At 32.4% G+C, this 21,177-nt stretch overlaps 1 protein-coding gene across 1 annotated transcript in view; it reads left to right on the plus strand.

Moving 5' to 3' along the window:
- Positions 1 to 14,522, plus strand: part of LOC111711482 (RNA-binding protein 24) — a 27,299-nt gene extending 12,777 nt beyond the window's left edge. The window contains exons 4-8 of the mRNA XM_023485853.1: positions 4,808 to 4,868; positions 8,000 to 8,170; positions 9,546 to 9,655; positions 10,908 to 11,084; positions 13,524 to 14,522. Coding sequence (XP_023341621.1) covers positions 4,808 to 4,868; positions 8,000 to 8,170; positions 9,546 to 9,655; positions 10,908 to 11,084; positions 13,524 to 13,681 — 677 coding nt within the window. The 3' untranslated portion in view covers positions 13,682 to 14,522. The remainder of the gene's footprint in view (positions 1 to 4,807; positions 4,869 to 7,999; positions 8,171 to 9,545; positions 9,656 to 10,907; positions 11,085 to 13,523) is intronic.
- The last annotated feature ends 6,655 nt before the right edge of the window (positions 14,523 to 21,177 follow it).

The raw sequence follows: 21,177 nt of genomic DNA on the forward strand, positions 1-21,177 counted from the left end.
CCCTCCATACTTCCTTCAAATCAATATCAAAGCACACACTGACTGTAAGCTAATTAAAGATCAATTTTATGAATAATTTGGTATTTAAGCTTCAGCATGCCACAACTTTCTGGACTACGTTTTAGCCACTCAAATTACAGAACTTTAAAGGGACTGTTAAAGTTATTTTATTTGAATCTTTAATTTTAAAGGACTAAAAACGGCGCCAAAAATTATAGAAATCCAATGTATAGAAATCGCTAGGTGTAGCAACAAGGCTTATTTTCCGGAAGAACATTTTTTATATTTTTAAAAAAATTAAACGTTTTTGAAAAACATTGTAGCTTATCATTATCATTATTTCTGTTTTTTTTTTAACATACCCTAGACACTATACAACTAACTGCTCTCTATTGTGTTTAAGGTCCCCCCAGATTTTATTATGTACTGACAACATAAATCAATGATCTATGGTTGAATAAAATTGCGCGATACTATTAAAAAAAAACATTTTATGAAAATGTACAGTTTTATTTTTACACAACTAAAATTTCTCAAAAATATAAAAAAGTTCTCCAGTAATGCTAATATGATTTCATACAATTCCGTGTTACCATTTAAATAAAAGGATTAAATGAAAATTAAATCTACTTCACACGGATTATTTAATTTCTCAACAAATTTTACTCACTAAATTTTTAGATGTTAGCTTTCGCATAAAATAGCAGCTCATACTTTAACAAATAGTAAAAATCCTATTAAAGGGAGTGTTCGCGAAAAATGACAGGAGGTATAGGCTTATGGCGGAAAATGATCGCTTTTGATCGCTACAAATCTTACTTTTATCTGAATGATTGTTTGGAATGAAATTGATTATTATATTTTTATGATCCGTGTTAAATGTTGCAATTTTCTGAATTTGTTCTTGAGTATAAGTTATTTTTAACAACTTTCTCCTTACAGACGCAACAGATAGAAAGAAGCATTGGACCCCAACCTCCTTCAAGGTGCAATATATCTAGGGGGAGGGGGGTGAAATTATCCTTTAGATTAATTGTTTCTATTGCTTTCTATGTAGTCTCCTGTCCCCCTGGTTTCCAGGGGGTTTATATATTTTAACTATATTCTCTCTACTATACTACCCAGTGCATACACGGGTCAGTTACCAATACTGGATTAATTATTTACAAATCTACAAAAAGAGCTATAAAAGGGGAGGTGGGTGGGTGGGTGTTTGGGTGGGGTGTAATTTGTAAATTTTAACTTTATCTTGCCGGCCATTTTGTGAATTCACACCGTTAAAGGAATTGAGTCTTTTCAGCAAACTCTGATTATCTAATTTCTATATTTCAGCAACTCAATGTCGCAGACCTTAGATATTCCAAACGATGACATCTGTTGGATCAAATATTCTTATTTTTAAATATCAAAGGTTTACACCAACAGGTTGCAAAGCTATAGGCACTAGAAAATAACGTGATGGTTTCTTTCCAAAATTACTACTATTTAAACTAAAGATGCATCTTCTGAACAATTATCTGATTACAACTGGGGATGATATTATCGTTTTTCTAGCTTCAACGACTACTTTTACAGAGAAATAATCATTGAAAATCTACTTTTTAAGAAATCATGGATGTCATATTCATTTTTGATTTTTCATGGGGAGTGTTGTAAATTGGACATGTTACATTCGAAATTACACAGCTTTAAAGAAATGAACTCTTTGCCACAAACCCTGATTTTTTAATTCCTATATCTTTTCAACCAATTTCTAAAACCTTAGATATTTCCAGCAATAAATTCTGATGGTCAAATAAAGATTTCTTTTAATTTATTTAAGCAATAAAAATCGATCAATGAAGTACACTTTAAAAAAAGATAAGATGAAAATTTAACTTTTTCTACACTACAGTATAAATCAGAAAGTTGAAAATAAAAAAACTGCTGACCATCCAAAGTAAAAAAACTGCTGACCATCCAAAGTAAAAAAACTGCTGACCATCCAAAATAAAAAAACTGCTGACCATCCAAAGTAAAAAAACTGCTGACCATCCAAAGTAAAAAAACTGCTGACCATCCAAAGTAAAAAAACTGCTGACCATCCAAAGTAAAAGTGTCTGATTCAATGCATTGTTGTCTATGTATCTGTCTATCTACATTTATCTATATCAATCAATCTATCTTTCTAAATCTAAAAACTATATCTATCTATCTATCTATCTATCTATATATATATATATATATATCTATCTATCTACATATCTATCTATCTATCTACATATCTATTATCTATCTACATATCTATATATCTATCTACATATCTATATATCTATCTACATATCTATCTATCTACATATCTACATATCTATCTATTTATTTATCTACAGATCTATCTATCTACATATCTATTATCTATCTAATCCCTGATGTATGGCTGGAATACACTGAATCTATTGCTAACATGTCTATTAATTGGATACAAACCCGTCTGTATAGAATACTAACAAGTAGATGGAGGGGGAGGTAGGTGGGTTAATGGTATATATGGGGGGAGAGGGGGGAATTTAATGGTATGTATGGGGTGTGTGGAAAGCTGGGTGTGGAAATATATGTATATATATATATAAAGTATGTGAGAAATGTTCTTTTACAGAATACAGAAAGATAGCCTCAAAACAAAACAAAAGAGACATATTAAAAAGCTGGCAACAAAAAATAAAACTTAAAAGAAGAAACTTCGAGTTTTCAAAAGAACTGAACAATATTTACCTTTAAGCTAACTTTTAACTCTGGCAACCTGATGTCACGGGCCTTTGATATTTTACAATGAATTTTTATGTCTGCTAAAATCCCGTGTTTGTTTTCCAAATTTACAAATGATACATCATTTGAAAGTTCTTAGCTCTACTTTTAGAATCTGCACAAAAGTTTGCAAATTTCTTTTGACGGAGGGAATGCAAATAATTTATATTTTTTTTGCGATCTTGTTTGTTATAGGAAAAAGCAGTTATTTAGGCAGTGTGCCTTAGGCACTCAGGCAGTAAGTATAAAAGCCCGGTTTTAGACCTAAAGGGAGGGTTATAGGTAGTTAGGAAAAGTCAGAAAATTTTTACAGCCTCAGAACAATACTTTTTATTTATGTGAGAAAAACTACTTTGACCCCTCCCCCCACCCCGCGTAGGAATAGGGTAAAAGGCTTGTGTAAATTCTCATTGAAAAATTTAGAAAGTTTCCTAAATTGGAAATATTAAAAGTTAAAACACTTTTTTGAAATCATGAATTATTTGAATATTTTGAGTTGCGGCTGTAATTATTATACAACTTAAAAGATATAACAGAAAAAATTAACCTGCTTTTTTAATCTGTTTTTGTTGTTGTCTGTACTTATTAAAAGTACTACAAACTCTTTAAAAACATTTTTCTGTCGGTTTCGTTACTCCCTCATTGTGTTTAAAACAAAGCAAATCAATGCTAAAGCTTTTCCGATTGAAGGCCAATAAAGAAATATAGTATAAGGCAATCAAGCACACCAGGCACTTAGCAGTATAGAGTCAGACATGGTTAGAGGGGACTGTTCACTTTTTAAAACATGGTTCAAAGATTCTAAAAAAAAGATGTTCTTGTCATTCCTCGAAATATATAAAGGGGGGAATTAATCAATCTAAAGTATTTGAAACTTAAACGATTATTTATATTTGTTTATCCATAAATTTTATGATATTGCAATTCCCCAGCACATGCCTATTGTTTCCCCCCCAACCCCCCTGGGCCTTTCCTCCTCTGTAAATCTACATAATTATTATTTTCTACAATGTACAATGTATGAATTTGAAAACTGTGGCGATAATAGAAATATTAATAAACATTTAGGCTTGAGACTATATGCATTCATCATACGTGTATACATTTTTTTATCTATCTATCTATCTATCTATTTATCTATGTGTATTCTAGATATATCTATTTTAGTTTTACCTTGACAAACTAACCGGCACAATAATCTTAAATGGCGAACTGTCCCGTTTTCCCGTCCATGGCCCGTATATTAGAGTTTATATCCCCCCCCCCCCCCCTCCCCAACCCTATTATTATAACTCTATTGTGTCTGTATGTACTATGTGTACTGTAAACTGACATTTTGGTGCGTTCTACAGTAATCTGCAGTACTTTGACCGAAAGAAAACCTGAGCCCGAAATTTAAAAGTATCATAGAACTAAACTTCCAAGTTTCCTTGTTGGTGTGTTAACATTTGTGTAGATTTTGATTTAAAAGATTCGAAAAAATGGAGAATATGAGAAACTAAATAAAATTATATTTTATAACAAAAATGTTGATTTCAACAAAACTGCCTGTTGGCTCTGAGCCCAAAACTTAGGATAGAGTATCGTTATGAAAACCAGTTTTAAAACCCGGGTTTCACGAATGGGGTTTAGCAGTTTTGTGCATATCAGTAGTCTTGGTATGAACATTTTTTATTTAGTTTCTTCATATTCTCCATTTTTGTCGAATCTCTTAAATCAAAATCTAAATAAGTACGGTACTTCAAATGAGCCGTAAAACATGTGTTTGGAGAGTCGATAATCTTGAATGTGTTTTGCTTAATCTCGATATGCAATATGAACACTTTAAATAAACAGTAGATTGTGACCACCAGGGGATATTAATCCGTAGGATGGAGCACAAAGCTTTATCCCGAGATTACCAACTTAACAATTCTAAATTCGTGTTTTTAATAAGTTTAGGAGGAGTTGGTTTTTTCAATTAAAAAAAAAATCAAGAATTTGAAAATGTTTAATGATAAAATAATTTGTTTTTGTATTTCAGCGAGTTTACCCCTGCCTACCCTAAGACAAGGGTTCCCAACCATCCTACCAGCTCAGTATGGGTAAGTAAACTTGTATAGTGTAAAAACATTTTATTTATATATATATATATAATTCACTCCCTCCCACTTAAACAATCAAAATAAGGAAATCAACCGACGAGATCTAAAAAATGGTTTTTGACCGGGGTTCATTTTCTTATTTGCAATTTATTTGAGAGGCATGCTGTCAGGATTATTGTCCGCAAAATTTTAGAAATTTTTCCCGCCAAATTATCTTTTTTATTGAATTGATAAATTTCTAATTTTTTGAAGGAGCCGCTTATTCTCAATTTCTAACCCACACACCGTTTCGTTTTGTCTGCTTTTAGTTTTAATTTTTGTAGTTTTAGTTTTCTTCTTCAACTGTCTTTTATACAAAGTTTGGAGGGATTTGGGGACAAGGAATTAATTTTTAATTCCAGTTTTCAGGTTTTAGTGGGGGGGTTACCAAAGGCAGGGGAAAGTGTTAAATAAGGGTAACACTCAAAAGTAGGTTCATTAGAAGAGAGATGNCTTCCTTTTTGCCTCTCTAATAAACACTTTTCTTGAAAGGTGGGGGCGCAAACTCAATATTTAAAATCCACATAGATTGTTCTTTTTTGAGGGATGATCTTGAGAATCGATTTTTAAAAAATTATTAAATAACGACGACGAAAAATTTAGTAAACATTTTACAGTATACTAATTAGTTGTTTAGGAACAGGTTGAGAAAATGAAAATTAACTACAGGGTGTACCACATCATTTCGGATAGTTTTGGCTTTACATTGCGATTTTTGGAATTAATCAGTGAATTCACAGAGAATGAATCGTTTTTAAAAATTGTATAAGCTTAATTTGACAATTTGCATGCAGGATACATTAGGTTTTTTGAGTATTTTATTTTAGCGTTAAATCTAGGAGATAATCCAATATGATATAGGACGCTCTGCATAATCATCGAGAATAAGTAATCTTATTCAGATATTGGTTTCTGTAATGTCTCATTGTTCACAAACATTTTCTGTAGAATTCCTGGAATTTTTCTGCGAACAAATTCATAAAGAATAAGAAATTCAATATATACTGATGAAAAAGGAAATAATTAATTCTAACTTCGATTTATTGAAAAAAATCTTCTGAATATTATGTTCCTAAACATCTCATTAGTTTATGTAGAAATTTTGTTACATTTTTCCTTGTCGATTTTGAATATAAAAAGAAATGGATGACATTAAAATGTGTTACAAAGTAATAAAGCTAAACCGTTACTGTTTTCATATTATTCCATTAGTGTTCGAAATAACAAACACATTAAAACAAAAATAAAATTTTTCTTGTGAGAAAAAAGACCTTTGCTACGCAGTTCTGTCATAACAAAACAAAAACAAAATTCTCTTCATCTTTTTATCTAAATTATTTTTGTTTTCGCTCTAAGAGGGGAAACTGAAATGTTAGAAAATAGAAATATATTCGTTTGTTCTCATACAAACAGAAGTTTAAAATTTAAAATTTAAAATAAAACTTTGAATAAGGTAGAGAACACACATATTGGATAGGGAGAGGTTGAGGAGGGACTTCTAGCCTTATTCTCCTTCCCTCCTTATTCCCCTTCCTTCTTGCCTCCCTTTCCCTTCTTTCCTCCCTTTCTCTTCTTATCCCCTTTCCCTTCCTTTTTGCCTCTCTTTCCCTTCTTACCCCCTTTTCTTTATTGTCCCCTTTCCCTTCTTGCTCCCATTTCCCATCTTCCCTCTCTTTCCTTCTTCCCCCACCCTTCCTCATTTATTTCCATATCTCTTCTTTTTCCCCCACTCTCTCCTCTTCCCCTACTCCTCTTTTTCCCCTCTTTTCTCTCATTGTTTCCCCCTACCCTGACGTTCCTTTAATTGTCCCCTCTTTTCCCTAATCGTTTCCCCCTACCCTGACCTTTCTTTAATTTTTCCCTCTTTTCCCTCATTGATTCCCCCATTCCTGATCTTTCTTTAATTTTTCCCCTCTTTTCCCTAATTGTTTCCCCTTACCCTGACCTTTCTTTAATATTTCCCCTCTTTTCCCTAATTGTTTCCCCCTACCCTGACATTTCTTTAATTTTTCTTGTTAAAACTTCTGCATTTTTTTTTTATATTCTTAATTGAGGGTTTAAATCTTAATTTGTATAACTTTTAAATTTCCTTTTTTTTCTCTTTTAAATTCTTTAATTGCTTGCGTCCCCTGGTCAATTTCCCAATATTCACATTTAGCACACCCCTAATCATTTTCCCATTATACAACAGGGAACAAATTTTAGCAATGTTAAACAATATTTTTGGTTGATTTTTCACAGTTTGATTATTTCCCTGTTTGATATTCGCACTTTTTCCTCCAATACCCTCTTTAGGTTAAACCAAGTCAAGATCTTTAAATTTTAATTTGTATTTCACAAAAATGTCACAGATGCTGGAAGGGGGTGTATAGGAGAAGGGCATAAACTGGAAGGGGGTGTATAGGAGAAGGGTATAAACTGGAAGGGGGTGTATAGGAGAAGGGTATAAACTGGAAGGGGGTGTATAGGAGAAGGGTATAACTGGAAGGGGGCTGTATAGGAGAAGGGTATAACTGGAAGGGGGTGTATAGGAGAAGAGTATAAACTGGAAGTGGCTAAAAAGGGATTGAAATCTGATCCCCGGCTTCAGATCAAGTTACGTTCAATTAACAATTGATTTAGTTCTTTATTTATTTTCAGTTCTTACATATTTTATTTATTTATAGCTGTAGGCATATTAGGGTACAATGGACTGGTTTAACAAAATCAATCAGTCAACAGACGAAAAAGGTCTTATAAGATTGTATGCGTTAAATAAAAAAGTGCTAATTGATAGATATAAAATAAGCTTGTTGATTTAATTCATATTTTGTGAAAGATTATTCAAAAAAAAAAATAAAAAATAATTTGCAAAATTATCGAGAGAACGACTTCAGACATTGTAATATTTTCTAATGTTTGATATTTTCTTTTGTTAACGCTGTACAGAAGTAAGCAAATGTTACCCTTCTCTACTATTTGTAGCCTTTGAGAACCTCATACAATCTTGTTTTTACACCAATTACAAAAGTCCATTATATCCAATCAGAGTTTTAGATTAAAAGTGGAAAATTCTGAAACGCCTTAAAAAATCCTCTAAATTTCCCTTTCAGCGATCTATTAGCTGGCGGTCAAATTGGTTTGAGTGGTGCCGGGTACACGGCAGCTGCTGGACCCGGCTCGGGGGCGTCAACAGCTGTTTCCTTGCAAGCAGCTGCAGCTGCCCAGGCAGCTGGGCCTGGCAAGGCTCGATCAAGTATGAACCTAGGTCTAATATCTGGGAGGTAAGGATACTGTGATCCTAGATATATCCCAACATAATCAAACCTTCCTTGTTAAACACTAGATAGACATATAGAACCTCAGCTATACATGACAATAAGGTCTTGACTTGTAACCCGATAATCTTGTAGTTAGCGTTTGGGTTGAAAATTAAATTTTTGTTTTGTTTTGTTTTTTGTTTGTTTTCGTCCCTCACCAACTAAACCTAAAATTGCCTGTTTTTTTTAATAGTTTTGCAGTGTTTTTTTGTTTGTTTCAGCTGAGTGTTAATTTAGTATAGTTGAGTTTGAGAGATTCTAAATGAAAAAGGATTTGTGACAGAAAAAGTCCTGAAGATGGTCTGTAGCTGCAGAGATTAGATTTAAGTTCTGTAATCTGTATTACAGTGGAAATATAGCTTAAATTCAATACTCCTTACAGTTCTTTAGTTTTAAAACTAAACTTAAGCTCAGTTTCAACTGATTAAAATCTATGCTCAAGCTAAGCTTTACTTTTTGTTTTAACGAATTGTGTTTAAGAGTCAAATTAAAACTGAAGTTTTTTTCCTTTAAGTTTAATTCAATCTTTGAATTTTATCAACAAAATTTTTATTTAGTTTTAAAAAGTAAACTTACTTATAATTATTAAATGTGTGATTTATAAAATTAGTTTTTAACCCTTTTTTTTGCTCCTAAAGGTCAAAAAAATCTATGAGTCATTATACTTATTTATGTTTTAGTTGGCCATTCTAGCTGCACAAAATATTTTAGCTAGAGCCTGATATTTTATGTTAAGTTTTAACATTAAACAAAATCCCTGTAATTGTTTCCTCAAGGTTTGAGAGTTAGATGAGTAGAAGTAAGGTTCAGAAAAGGCAGCAAAGTAAACTTTAATTAATATTCAGAAATTGACCAAAGAGAAGATTGATATTACCTTTTTTAGGCTGTTGCAAGTTTTGAGATTGCAGATTACATTTGATAATTGATGATTTTATTGCCTCCACTTTCCCTTGTTTCAAGTTTTTTTTTCTTAAAGATTTTGAACTAGATAGATATAAAAACATAAATAGCATAATGGATGCTTATTAGTGATTAAATTAAAGGGACTGTCAACGTTATTTAGAGTGATCCCCCGTTAATAAAATGTGCATGTCCGATTTACAACGGTACCATTTACACCTCTATTTTAGCCACAATGAGAAGGATATCGTTGTTTTTCTATCTTACAATGTGGTGAGTTTTGAATAAGAATATCTTCATTATTTTTGCTCAAACAAAGGCTGAAAGGGTACCCATGTGAATCGGTAATGCAACTCTATAAATAAATGCTCGCTTAAAATTATGTTAAGAGTCCTTTTTTAGTAAAGTTTTAAATAGTTGAACGTTTATTTGTTTTCAGACAAGCAGTGCCTGGAGGAGCTGGGGGATCCCCTTACCTTCAACAGCTTTATGCTGCACAGGCGCCCTACATGCATCCAAACCTTCTCAGTCTCACCGGCCTTGGAACAGGTCAATATATGGGTCAACATGTCTTCCTGACATCCTAAAAACTTAACAACCTAACCAGCTGACAAATTGACAACCTGAGGCCGAATTTAAAGAATTTAAACCGCGTCACTCAAATCACGGCTCAAATCTTGAAATCTTTAATACAATTTCTAGAAGAACCAACCATGTATGAGCCGCGTCCCAAATTACCAGATGTCGCAACAACCTGACAATCTGACATCCTGGCAACCTGATAACCTAACCACATGATCATATTACAATCTGACACTCTGACATTCTGTTCACCTGACATCCTGATATCCTGACCACCTGACCACTTGTCCACCTTACAATCTGACATCCTGGCAGCCTAAAAACTTGACAACATAACCACCTGACAATTTGATAACCTGACAAACTGACATACTGACAACCTAATAAACCACCCGATTATATGACAATCTGAAAATCTGAAAATTTGACATCATGACCACCTGACAATTTGACATCATGAACACCTGACAATTTGACATCATGACCACCTGACAATTTGACATCATGAACACCTGACAATTTGACATCATGAACACCTGAGAGTTCATGACCACCTGACAATTTGACATCATGAACACCTGACAATTTGACATCATGAACACCTGACAATTTGACATCATGACCACCTGACAATTTGACGCTCTTACAACCTCGACATCTTACAATCTGACACCCTGACACCTAAATCTTAACAACTTAACACCTATCAATTTGACAACTTGATATCCCAACAAACTGAAAACCTGACATCCTGACAACCTGAAAACCTAACCACCTGACAAACTCAGTTTACCAGATCAACAAAACAAAGATAGTTTACATTTGCAAAACTCTGTATTTTAATATATTCTAAAATTTTGATTTTAGTATTGCATAAAACAAAACAAAACTTTTTCGGTTAACGGAAAAAGTTGAAATATTCCTTACAATATTCCTTATTAACAAAATAGTATTTTTGTAAGTGGGTTCGAGTTCGAAACTTTTGTATTGTTAATCCTTGCAGAAAGCACTAATCTTCATCTTTAGAAACTAATTCCTTCTGGATCTCACTAATGTCGATGAAAGATTGCAAAAATACGCAATAGCTGTCTCCACAAAATAAACACTCTATCGTTTGAAGTTTCCACTATGGATATCGAGTTCAATATTAATCACATATAAAAGATCTTTCCTTAATTATCAATTAAAATTTTTCTTATTTGTATTTAATCTGATTTAGATCCTTACTCAGGGAACCCCCTGCTTGATTTCTATGGACAGTATGCTGCTGCTGCTGCTGCTGCTTCAGGGTTTCCTCAAGTTACTCAAGCTCAGTTTCCAACAGTAACCCAGACCATGGTTCCATCAATCCAATCAAACGGAATAGATTCTCATAATGCCGCGGCCCTTGCTGCAGGTCAGTTTACTTTATTTATTTAATTTTGGGCCGCTAAATGCAAAAATCGGTATAATTGAATATTTCGCACAAAATGGACGTCTTGGATGTGCAATTCTTCTGATAATCTTTAACTGAAATTCTGCTGTTGTTGGTTGGTAATGAAGTACTTCAAAACAAGTCCAATTTCTAACACCAAACCAAAAACTGCAAAAACTCCAATTTCTAACACCAAGTCAAACACTGCAAAAAAGTCGAATTTCTATATACCAATCAAAGTACGAAAAAAAAATGCAATTGCTGTTATCAAAAGTCCAATTTCTAACACCAAACCAAGGACTACAAAAACTTAAAATTTCAAACACCAAACCAAGCAATGCCAAACAAGTCCAATTTCTATACACCAATCCAAGTACCACAAAAAATGCAATTTCAAGCATCAAGTGTCCAATTTCTAGCACCAAACCAAGTACTGCAAAACATGTCCAATTTCTAGCAGCAAACCAAGTACAACAAAAAAGCCCAATTTCTTGTATCAAACCAAGTACTGCAAAAAATTCAATTTCTATGATCCAACAAAAAACCTAAGTTTTTATTACACCATCCAAACCAAAATTATTGCAAACAAACTTCTCATAATATTTTTCTGACTTTTTTTCGGGTGTTTTCATTTCCATGACATTTCTTTTTCTTATTAAATGAATTTTGTTATTAAAGTGTTGGTACACACAAATGAAACCACTCATGAGCTTTTGTTTTTTGTCCAACCTAATCTATAATAGTTGATTTGTTTTGGTCATTTTCGGACAGTCAACTTTCTACATTTTCTACAGGAAATATTTAGGCCAATGAATATGCTATACAAATTACCTAGAGAAACTGAAAACACCTGTTTTAAAAATAAACTTTTATTTTAAAATCAAATATTTTTTCTATTTATATTTTCTTTCAATGAAATATGTAACGCTAAGAGACAAGAGGGAAAGCATGTCTAAATGTCAACCCTCCCCCTCCCCTTCTAGTCTACACCTGGATATCCCCTCCTTACCCGGATAACCCCCCCCTTCCTTACACAAGAATCCCCCTCCCCTCCTTCATCTGAAAAGTTGCACACCCAAGTTAAATTCCTTGGCCCATTGCCAACGTATAGGAAAGCCTGAAGTTTAAGATTTAAATATAAAAATATAAACATTCTTCTGATGAGAGACTGCATAGAATAGTTGGAAATATCTCAAAAATAAAATTTTTTACCCAAAGCATGCTGTTTTTCAGAGCTTTGAGAATTTTCACAATCATGATTAAATATTTAACCGTTGTTGCGTAGACTGTCAAAATATGGAAGAAAAACTTAAAACAAATATTATATGAAATCTTTTTTTCTGAATAAGTCTAAACTTGTTATATTTCTACTAGAAGTCGGCTAATGTTTTCTGAATGGGGTAAAGGTAATCTTGGGTTGTTAATTCATCAATATTTTATAGGAAACATTCATCACATTTTTGGGCATTTTCTTAATTAGAAAATTTGGTGAATTTTCCTATCCAATGTTGGCCAAACCCACCAACACATGTGGAATGGAAAAATCTACGAAAATCACAGAATTGAAAAATGTTGTAAAACGTCTCTATCTTCTGAAGTTAAAGAAAATTTCAGAATTTAGGATTTTTTAACATTGCTCTTTTTTGGAGTTTAACGTAGAAATTTTCAAAGCTCACATTTTTGGTATTTTAGCGTGGTTTGAGATTGGATTCTGAATTACTAATGTATCTAAGACTGTTGAGGGTGTAAATAACGGACATTATGTTATGCTTTCTGTATTTAAGAATGTGTGTTCAAGTGTTGCATCTTTCTTGATTTTTTTTCAGAATTTATTTTAGGGCTAAAACCTGTTCTTCATGTTTGTTTACATTTTTGTGCCTTGTTTTCCTGAAATTTAAAATTTTAGAATGAAAAATGAACTAATTTAAAATATTGCCTAAGCTCCCTTGTGGTGGGATTAAGTTCAAATTTCTTAAACTCATTTGAATTTGTATTTTTTCATAGAAATTTTGTTTGTGTTATTAATGATATTGTTTTTTAAACTTTCGATTTGTAATTTAATTTTTATAATTTTTCAGATCTTAAAAGTAGCAAAAAGAGTGAATTTTTCGTTTTCTTTATAATAAATAATTTACTAAGAAACTTGCAAAAATAATAGCAGCTGTTAAACCATTTGTTCTATGAAAAATTAATAATACTTTGTCCGTAATTGGCTTCAATTTACTTTAACTTCACAAAATGTGAATAATTTAATTCTTTTCAAATGTCTAATTGATTTTGCAGTATTTACAACTAATTTGATGGAAACTCGAATTATTATTTTATTAAAATCAGTTTTTGATGTTTTGATAAAAAATGATTTTATTGAACTAAAAACTAATCAAAACAATAATTTTTTATCATTAAATTTCTTATTTTTAGGAGGCTACTTTGGCTATGCTTATTCACCTTTTACAGCTCAACAGCTGGCAGCTGCTGGGCTGACAGCAGCTGGATTACCCTACGCTGCCACAGCTGCTCAATCTCCGGCAGCTGCTGGTGCGCAGCAGCCGGGCCAGGCAGACGCCAGGATCCAGTAGAGCACGCGCATGCGCAGAAGCAAAGATGAAAGTAAACAAGTACATCAAAACAAACATCACAAGGAAAATCTCTTAAAAATATTATCTTAAAAAACTAAAAAAAATTTCATGTTCAAATTACTTTCTACACCCTGTAGGTTGGCAATGAGATGTAAAAAATTCAACATTGAAATTATTAAATGAAATTAGAATGATTTAACGAAATTAGTATTGCATTCCTTAACTATACATGTATTGTAAAAAAACGAGTTAAGGCCAAAAAAATCTCATTAGGACAGTATGCTCAAATATATGGGAGACCTTTACCTGTTGAACACCTTGAGGACTGTTCACTAAAAACTGTACTTGTTGAACACCTTGAGGACTGTTCACTTAAAACTTTACTAGTTGAACACCCTGAGGACTGTTCACTAAAAACTTTACTTGTTGAACACCCTGAGGATTGTTCACTAAAAAACTTTACTTGTTGAACACCTTGAGGACTGTTCACTAAAAACTTTACTTGTTGAACACCTTGAGGACTCTTCACTAGAAACTGTACTTGTTTAACACCTTGAGGCTGTTAACTAAAAACTTTTCTTGTTTAACACCTTGAGGACTGTTCACTAAAATCTTTACTTGTTGAACACCTTGAGGACTGTTCACTAAAAATTTTACTTGTTGAACACCTTGAGGACTGTTCACTAAAAACTGTACTAGTTTGTACTCTCTTTGGTAATGTTTATGTGCGTTGTACATTTTGTATCATCGGGGATAAAACAGTACAGTACAATCTAAAATCAACCAAAGTACATGATTTTCCTAATCTACTTTAACTGTACATTAAATACTTATCACTTTATGTTCTCATTTAAGTACATATTTGCTTAGCTTGAGAGTACAGTTTTAATAATATTCTGTACAACCAGGAATCTGGACAATTCTACTGCATTACACATGTCAATACATACACAGTAAATTTAAGAAGAAGGTATTAGATTGTACATTATGTTTATATAGCACATTTTAACTTATGTAATAATGCAATCTTTACCCTTTAGTTCTAAACCTTAGTAATTCTAAATGTGGCATTATTAATATTATTAATATTTTAAGCTAGTTAGATCAATAACTGTTTAGTTAAAGCGAGGTTAGTTAGCCATCTTGCAAAGAAAGGGACTGAATTGGAGTCAAATTTCAAAATCAAAATATTTTCATTCTGTTCGAGCTTAGTAACACCAGCTATTTGTGCAATACAACATTATCATTTAGAAATTTTAAATTTTAGGCATTTTGTAGTTATATAATTTATATACTTTTCAATTCAACTCTTAATATACAGGGTGTCCCACGAAACTTGAGAGTTGGTAAATAGTTAAGAATGGCTTCTTCCATAATTTGTTAAGTTGTTCAATACCAAAGACAATAATAAAAATATTACATAGGAGTCATTTTTATAGTAAAATTCTTCTCAAAGTAAAATGTATTTGAGCAAAAGATTTTCTGAACGAAGTAAACTGCATAACGCCATTAATATCTAATACAGCGTATGGAAGACAACATTAAAAACTATCTACCAACTGTCATGTTTCGTGGGACATCCTGTATTAAATAACGCTAGTCCTAAAAATGGCCTAACAGGCGACATTTTAAGAAAATTAATCAGTTTCTCCCGTTTCCTATATTTATGTGAAACCTATGTAACGTTATGATCGACCTATTTATTGCAATAATAGTTATAGTAAAACAATGTTGTGAATAGTCGAATAAGAACCGTTTCTGTTAAATTAAGCTAGTCAAAAAAAATTCAAATTAATAAGTGCCTTCTCTCTTATTCATACTTTATATGGATTTCAAATATTTGAATTACCATCCGTGCCTTATAGATGAGTAAGAAATTGTTGGTGCATGCCTAGTTTATACAATTATCAATATTTGTACACGTGCACACCATACTTTTGATTCAACAAAATTTAACGATTAAATTATTTATTCTAAATTTAAAATTGTGTACATGTGTACATGTGTACATGTGTACAACTGTACGTATTATATCTATTGTAATTTCCTTATCTCGTTACTTATTAAATTGTTTACTTGACTGTACTAAAATTGTACTGCAACTGACTGTACAGTGTACTATGTACACTCAGTTCTCTACGGTTTAAATTGAACTTGTACATATCAAAATCCAAACCAACAGGTTAAATAAAATTTAAAATGTATATCTCTTTCTTTCTTAAAATATCTCTTTAGATCGATAAACGACTTAAAAACAGGTGACCTATTCATGGGATTTCCAAAAGTTTGTCTGCCGATACAATGATAACCAACAAACTTTGGAATAGGAAGACGACTTTTAGACTTAATTTTTTACTTTAAATAGTCCAATTTGCATGGGATTTGTGCAGTGCAAACAGACCCAATTCACTTTATTGAGATTTAATAAGTGTCAAGTATAACTAATTGCTTTGTTACAACATCAAATTTCAGAGTTTTCTGGTTATCACTGTATATACCATCAAAAAGAAAAAATTTGTTCAGAGTTCTGATTAAGGAAAACAAAGCTTGTTATAAAGTTATAAATAATACCTATTTAATATCTCAATCAGTTGTAGGAAAGAATGCAAAGGAGGCATATTTAAAGTTAGTTTAAAAAAAAGACACTCAATGTAATTTACATTTGATTGAAGTTCCAAATTGACAAATCATAGAACAGATTAGAAATTTGATTTCAACCTAATATGCAATTTACTTAAGTTTGACTTGTCTTAGTACTTAGTCTTTATATATACTTGCTTGTCTGTTTTGTATCCAATAAACGTCAAAACAGCCGAATCGGACGGGCCCAACATTTTTGAGGCAACTCACATGCTCAAAATTACAAATATGTATGTCTTCAAAATATTTCGATTTTTATAAAATTTGAATATGACGAAGAAATATTATGAAATCCATGATCTTTTTATTTATTAATTTGTAGTGTAAAGAGAGGATGCTTCCAGAAAGAGCCACAATTTTAAGTTGAAATAGAAAATAAACACGAAGCGCCCTGAAAGCCTAGTATTGATATAAACTGAGAAAAAATAGAGCAAAATCTAGCTATAGGTATTACTTTTAATCCAACAACTTTAAAGGGAGTGTTCGCGAAAAAGAAAGGAGGTATAGGCGTACGGCGAATAGTAATCGCTTTTGATCGCTGCTAATCTTACTTAATTGTATCTGTTGCGTCTACTAAGAGAATATTGTTAAAACCGACTTGTACCGAATAACGTTGAGTCCATACAAATTGAGAAAGTTGGAACAAACGACTGGGATCGTAAAAAATCAATTTAATATTAACCAAATCATTTAAATATTAAAACCTATAGAATCGCCTATTTTTCGACGTATTCTTATACAGTTGATATTACATAATATTTTTTATTTGTTCTAAATACATAATACAATTTGCACTTTTTCAGCTAGGCGTCTCTGCCTCGTGGAATCATTATAAGAGCATCGAGAGCAGAGGCACCTGGTGGACAAACTAATTGGCGTTTAAGAGCATTGTATATAAATATAAATCAAATACAGAATATTATGAGATATCAACTGTATTTGAATGAATGTGGTACAAGTGGTTTTTAACAATTTTCTCTATATAGACGTAACAAATAGAAGTAAGAATAGTAGCGATCAGAAGCGACTATTTTTCGCGAACACTCCCTTTAAGGGTTGGGACTTTTTTGATGAAATGGTACTTTGTAATCAGTGCCTAGCGAAGGTTAAAAATCTCATCAAAGAACATTCGAAGAAAGAAATGTCTTTATGACAAAAATACAGCCCCTACAACCAGTACACTGTGATTTAAAGGTCCCACGCTCTCAAGCAAACACCGATGAGAGTTTTGCCAATTACTTCTTAAAAACCAACGCTGAAAACAAGTGCTCTATAGTGCTGAAATGTTCATGTAAAGGGCTACAGAAAAGCATAAGTGAGTTAGAGCGGTGAAATCTAAGCTTAGGGCGTCGCGACACATCAAATTCCACCCTGTCTTAAAAATTGATGAGACTGCTTATAGGCAGGCTGAATCTATGTGAGTAGGGTTTAAAATAATTTCAAACGAGGAATATTTATCATGAATGAAATTGTGAACACTATTATTTATCAAAATGAATCAATAAATTATAAATTTAAAAAAAAATGAAAAAAATTTCGATTTTTTTAACCTTTAACGCCCCCCACCCACCCATAAGTGTTCACAGACAATTTCAGCCCAATCGGTTGTCCGGCTATAGGTTGCAACCTGTCAATGAATCGGGACTTTATCCCCTTTAATATCTAAAGCTTTTTATGACATACATTACATAGAGTAAATTATAATTTCCTTCAGAAGGTTGTACTTTGTATAAACGTATTTTATCTACACCTTTCAAGAAAATACAATTCTAAAGAATTTTTTTTCGTTTTTTTACAAATCCACCAGAAGTCACTTTGAACTATAATCTTTTTTTTCAGATTGTAAAAAAGCGGTCGCGTGCACGCTTTAACCCTATCCTTCCTGGGGTACTTTAAACCCCCCCCCTCTAAATCTGCAGTAGTTTAAAAGATAAATAAGACAAATTATACAGTTTTGGTAAGCTAATAAATAGGCCCATTCAAGTTTGCCAAAAAAATGGGTTTGCAAAAAAAATGTGCACAAATAAACAAAAACATTAATTTATCTGATAGTTCTATATTTTGCATTTCTGTCACTTTTTCATTAGCTTTTTAGTATAATCAAGTAAATTTGCTTCAATGAAAACGATAGTGCTAGATGCTTAGACAATTTTGGATTTATTTTATGAAAGAATACCTATCCATACATCATCGTCAAATTTGAATGTACGGTGGTGGGCGATTTTATCAATATAATGAAGACGACTTTTTTATTTAGGTCTTAATTTTAAAAAAGCTTTTTTTCGAATTACAAGTTTACTCAAGTAATTAAAAGATTTTTATATTGCTTACGTGTTTTTTGTATCCATGCTGTTTAAAAGCTTATTTAAATCGAAAGTCGTCTTCATTATGTTGATATAATCGCCTATCCCCATAAAAAAAGTCTGACGACATTGCAAAAATTCCAAGACGTAAGGTTATGGTATTACTGCCGTGTAGATTATACAATGGATATTTTTTTAAGTTTCAAGAGAGCAATTTTGAGTTTTGTTGTTTATTTAAAGCACTATCAATAATTCCTTTAAGTAATTTCTTACAATTTAATACGTAACCCCCTCCAACATCTTATTATTCTTTAAGCCGATAAAATTTTTAATGGCGAATCATTAAAAAGGTTTTTAATTGAGGGTTAAAACAAGTAATTTGAAACTTGAAAACAAATTGTGTGAAGTACAAGTAGAATTTCTATCAGGTTTAACTAAAACAAAATGAGAAAATTCTTTTAGATGAAACGTTTTATTTCACAGCTTTTAACAGCGATAATTCGAACGCGAAATAAACTAAAATTAAAAATAATTAATATCGTTTCCTTCAGGATATTTTTAAATATTATAAACCTTGCAAAAATGATTTTAAGGGCGTTCCTAGAAAAACGAAACCACATAAAAGGCTTCCACATAAAACGCTAAAAATTAAAATATCATAACTTTAGGGATAAACTTAACATTAAACTATAAACTCTCCGTTTTATAGATTGTTACATAAGCTTTTGTTACTAACGCTATTTCAAATTAATAAATTCAATTTTTTTAAATAACACAAATATATTGGGTTCTTTCTTACAAATACTAAAAATTAAACTAGGGTAAACAGTAAAGAAAAGGTTTTCTTTATTTAATAAATCCGAGCTGAAAACTTTAGAATGGTGGATATCAAGATTAATACTTTATCCTCTCTTTTTCTTAATATCGAGACTAACCTAATCTTGCACTTGCATCTTGAATAGTGTTTACAATTCAACCAATCAGAGTTGCGTAAATGAAGCCGATAAATTTGAAATTTTGCGCGACATTTAAGATTATATAACAGAAACGGACTCTCTAATTTAAAAACCCGGGTTTTGATATTTCTCTACTAAGAACGGCTTAAGAAAAAAAAATCAAAAATGTGTCCATTGGTTGGATACTCAGATAAAGTAATCGAGATTAAGGATATCTAAAGTTTTCAGCTCTGAATCTTTATATTGAAAAAGTCAAGATTTTTCTAATCTCTCAATTTTTGACGGGCTTTGTACAGTGTACAATCTACATTGTCAGTGGTTATCTTTCCGTCCTCGGGAATTTTGATTTACAGTCACACTAAATATACATTGGAGACCAACATTGGAGACCAATATTGGAGAGCTACATGGGAGACCAACATTGGAGACCAACATTGGAAAGCTTCATGGGAGACCAATATTGGAGAGTTACATTGGAGACCAACATTGAAGAGCTACATTGGAGACCAACATTGGAGACCAACATTGGAGAGCTACATTGGAGACCAACATTGGAGAGCTACATGGGAGATCAACAGTGCAGAGCAACATTGGAGAGCAACATTGGAGACCAACATTGGAGACTAAAATTGGAGAGCTACATGGGAGATCAACAGTAGAGAGCAACATTGGAGAGCAACATTGGAGACCAACATTGGAAAGCTTCATGGGAGACCAATATTGGAGAGCTACATTGGAGACCAACATTGGAGAGCTACATTGTAGACCAATATTGGAGAGCTACATTGGAGAGCTACATTGGAGAGCTACATTGGAGAGCTACATTGGAGACCAACACTGGAGAGCTACATTGGAGAGCTACATTGGAGATCAACAGTGGAGAGTAATATTGGAGACCAACATTAGAGACCAACATTGGAGAGCAACATTGGAGAGCAACATTGGAGAGCAACATTGGAGACCAACAATGGAAACCAACACTGGAAACCAACATTGGAGACCAACATTGGAGACCAACATTGGAGACCAACATTGGAGACCAACATTAGACACCAATATTGAAGACCAACATTGGAGAACAAAATTGGAGAGCACCATTGTAGACCAACATTGGAAACCAACATTGGACACCAACATTGGAGACCAACATTGGAGACCAATATTGGACACCAAGATTGGAGACCAACATTGGAGACCAATATTGGAGACCAACATTGGAGAGCAAAATTGGAGAGCAATATTCAAGATAAACACTAAACCCCAACATTGGAGACAAATTTGAAAGCAACATTAGAGAGCAACGTTAGAGAGCAATATTGGAGAGCAATATTGAAGAGCAATATTGGAGAGCAATACTGGAGACCAGTATTGAAAACAAACATTTGCACCAACCACTATCTATCTATCTATCTATCTATCTATCTATCTATCTATAGGTTCCTCTAGTTCAATGTAAAGTAAAAAAGTTACAAATATTGAACAATATTTAAGAATAATAATGTTTATATATAATTATATTTCTGTTTCAATTCTTTATACTAAGAGACAAGAGAAAACGGAAATTAAACTTTGTGGTTAAACTCAAGAGCACTTCACC

Source organism: Eurytemora carolleeae, unplaced genomic scaffold, assembly GCF_000591075.1.
Source record: "Eurytemora carolleeae unplaced genomic scaffold, Eaff_2.0 scaffold1170, whole genome shotgun sequence".
NCBI classification, from domain to species: domain Eukaryota; kingdom Metazoa; phylum Arthropoda; class Copepoda; order Calanoida; family Temoridae; genus Eurytemora; species Eurytemora carolleeae.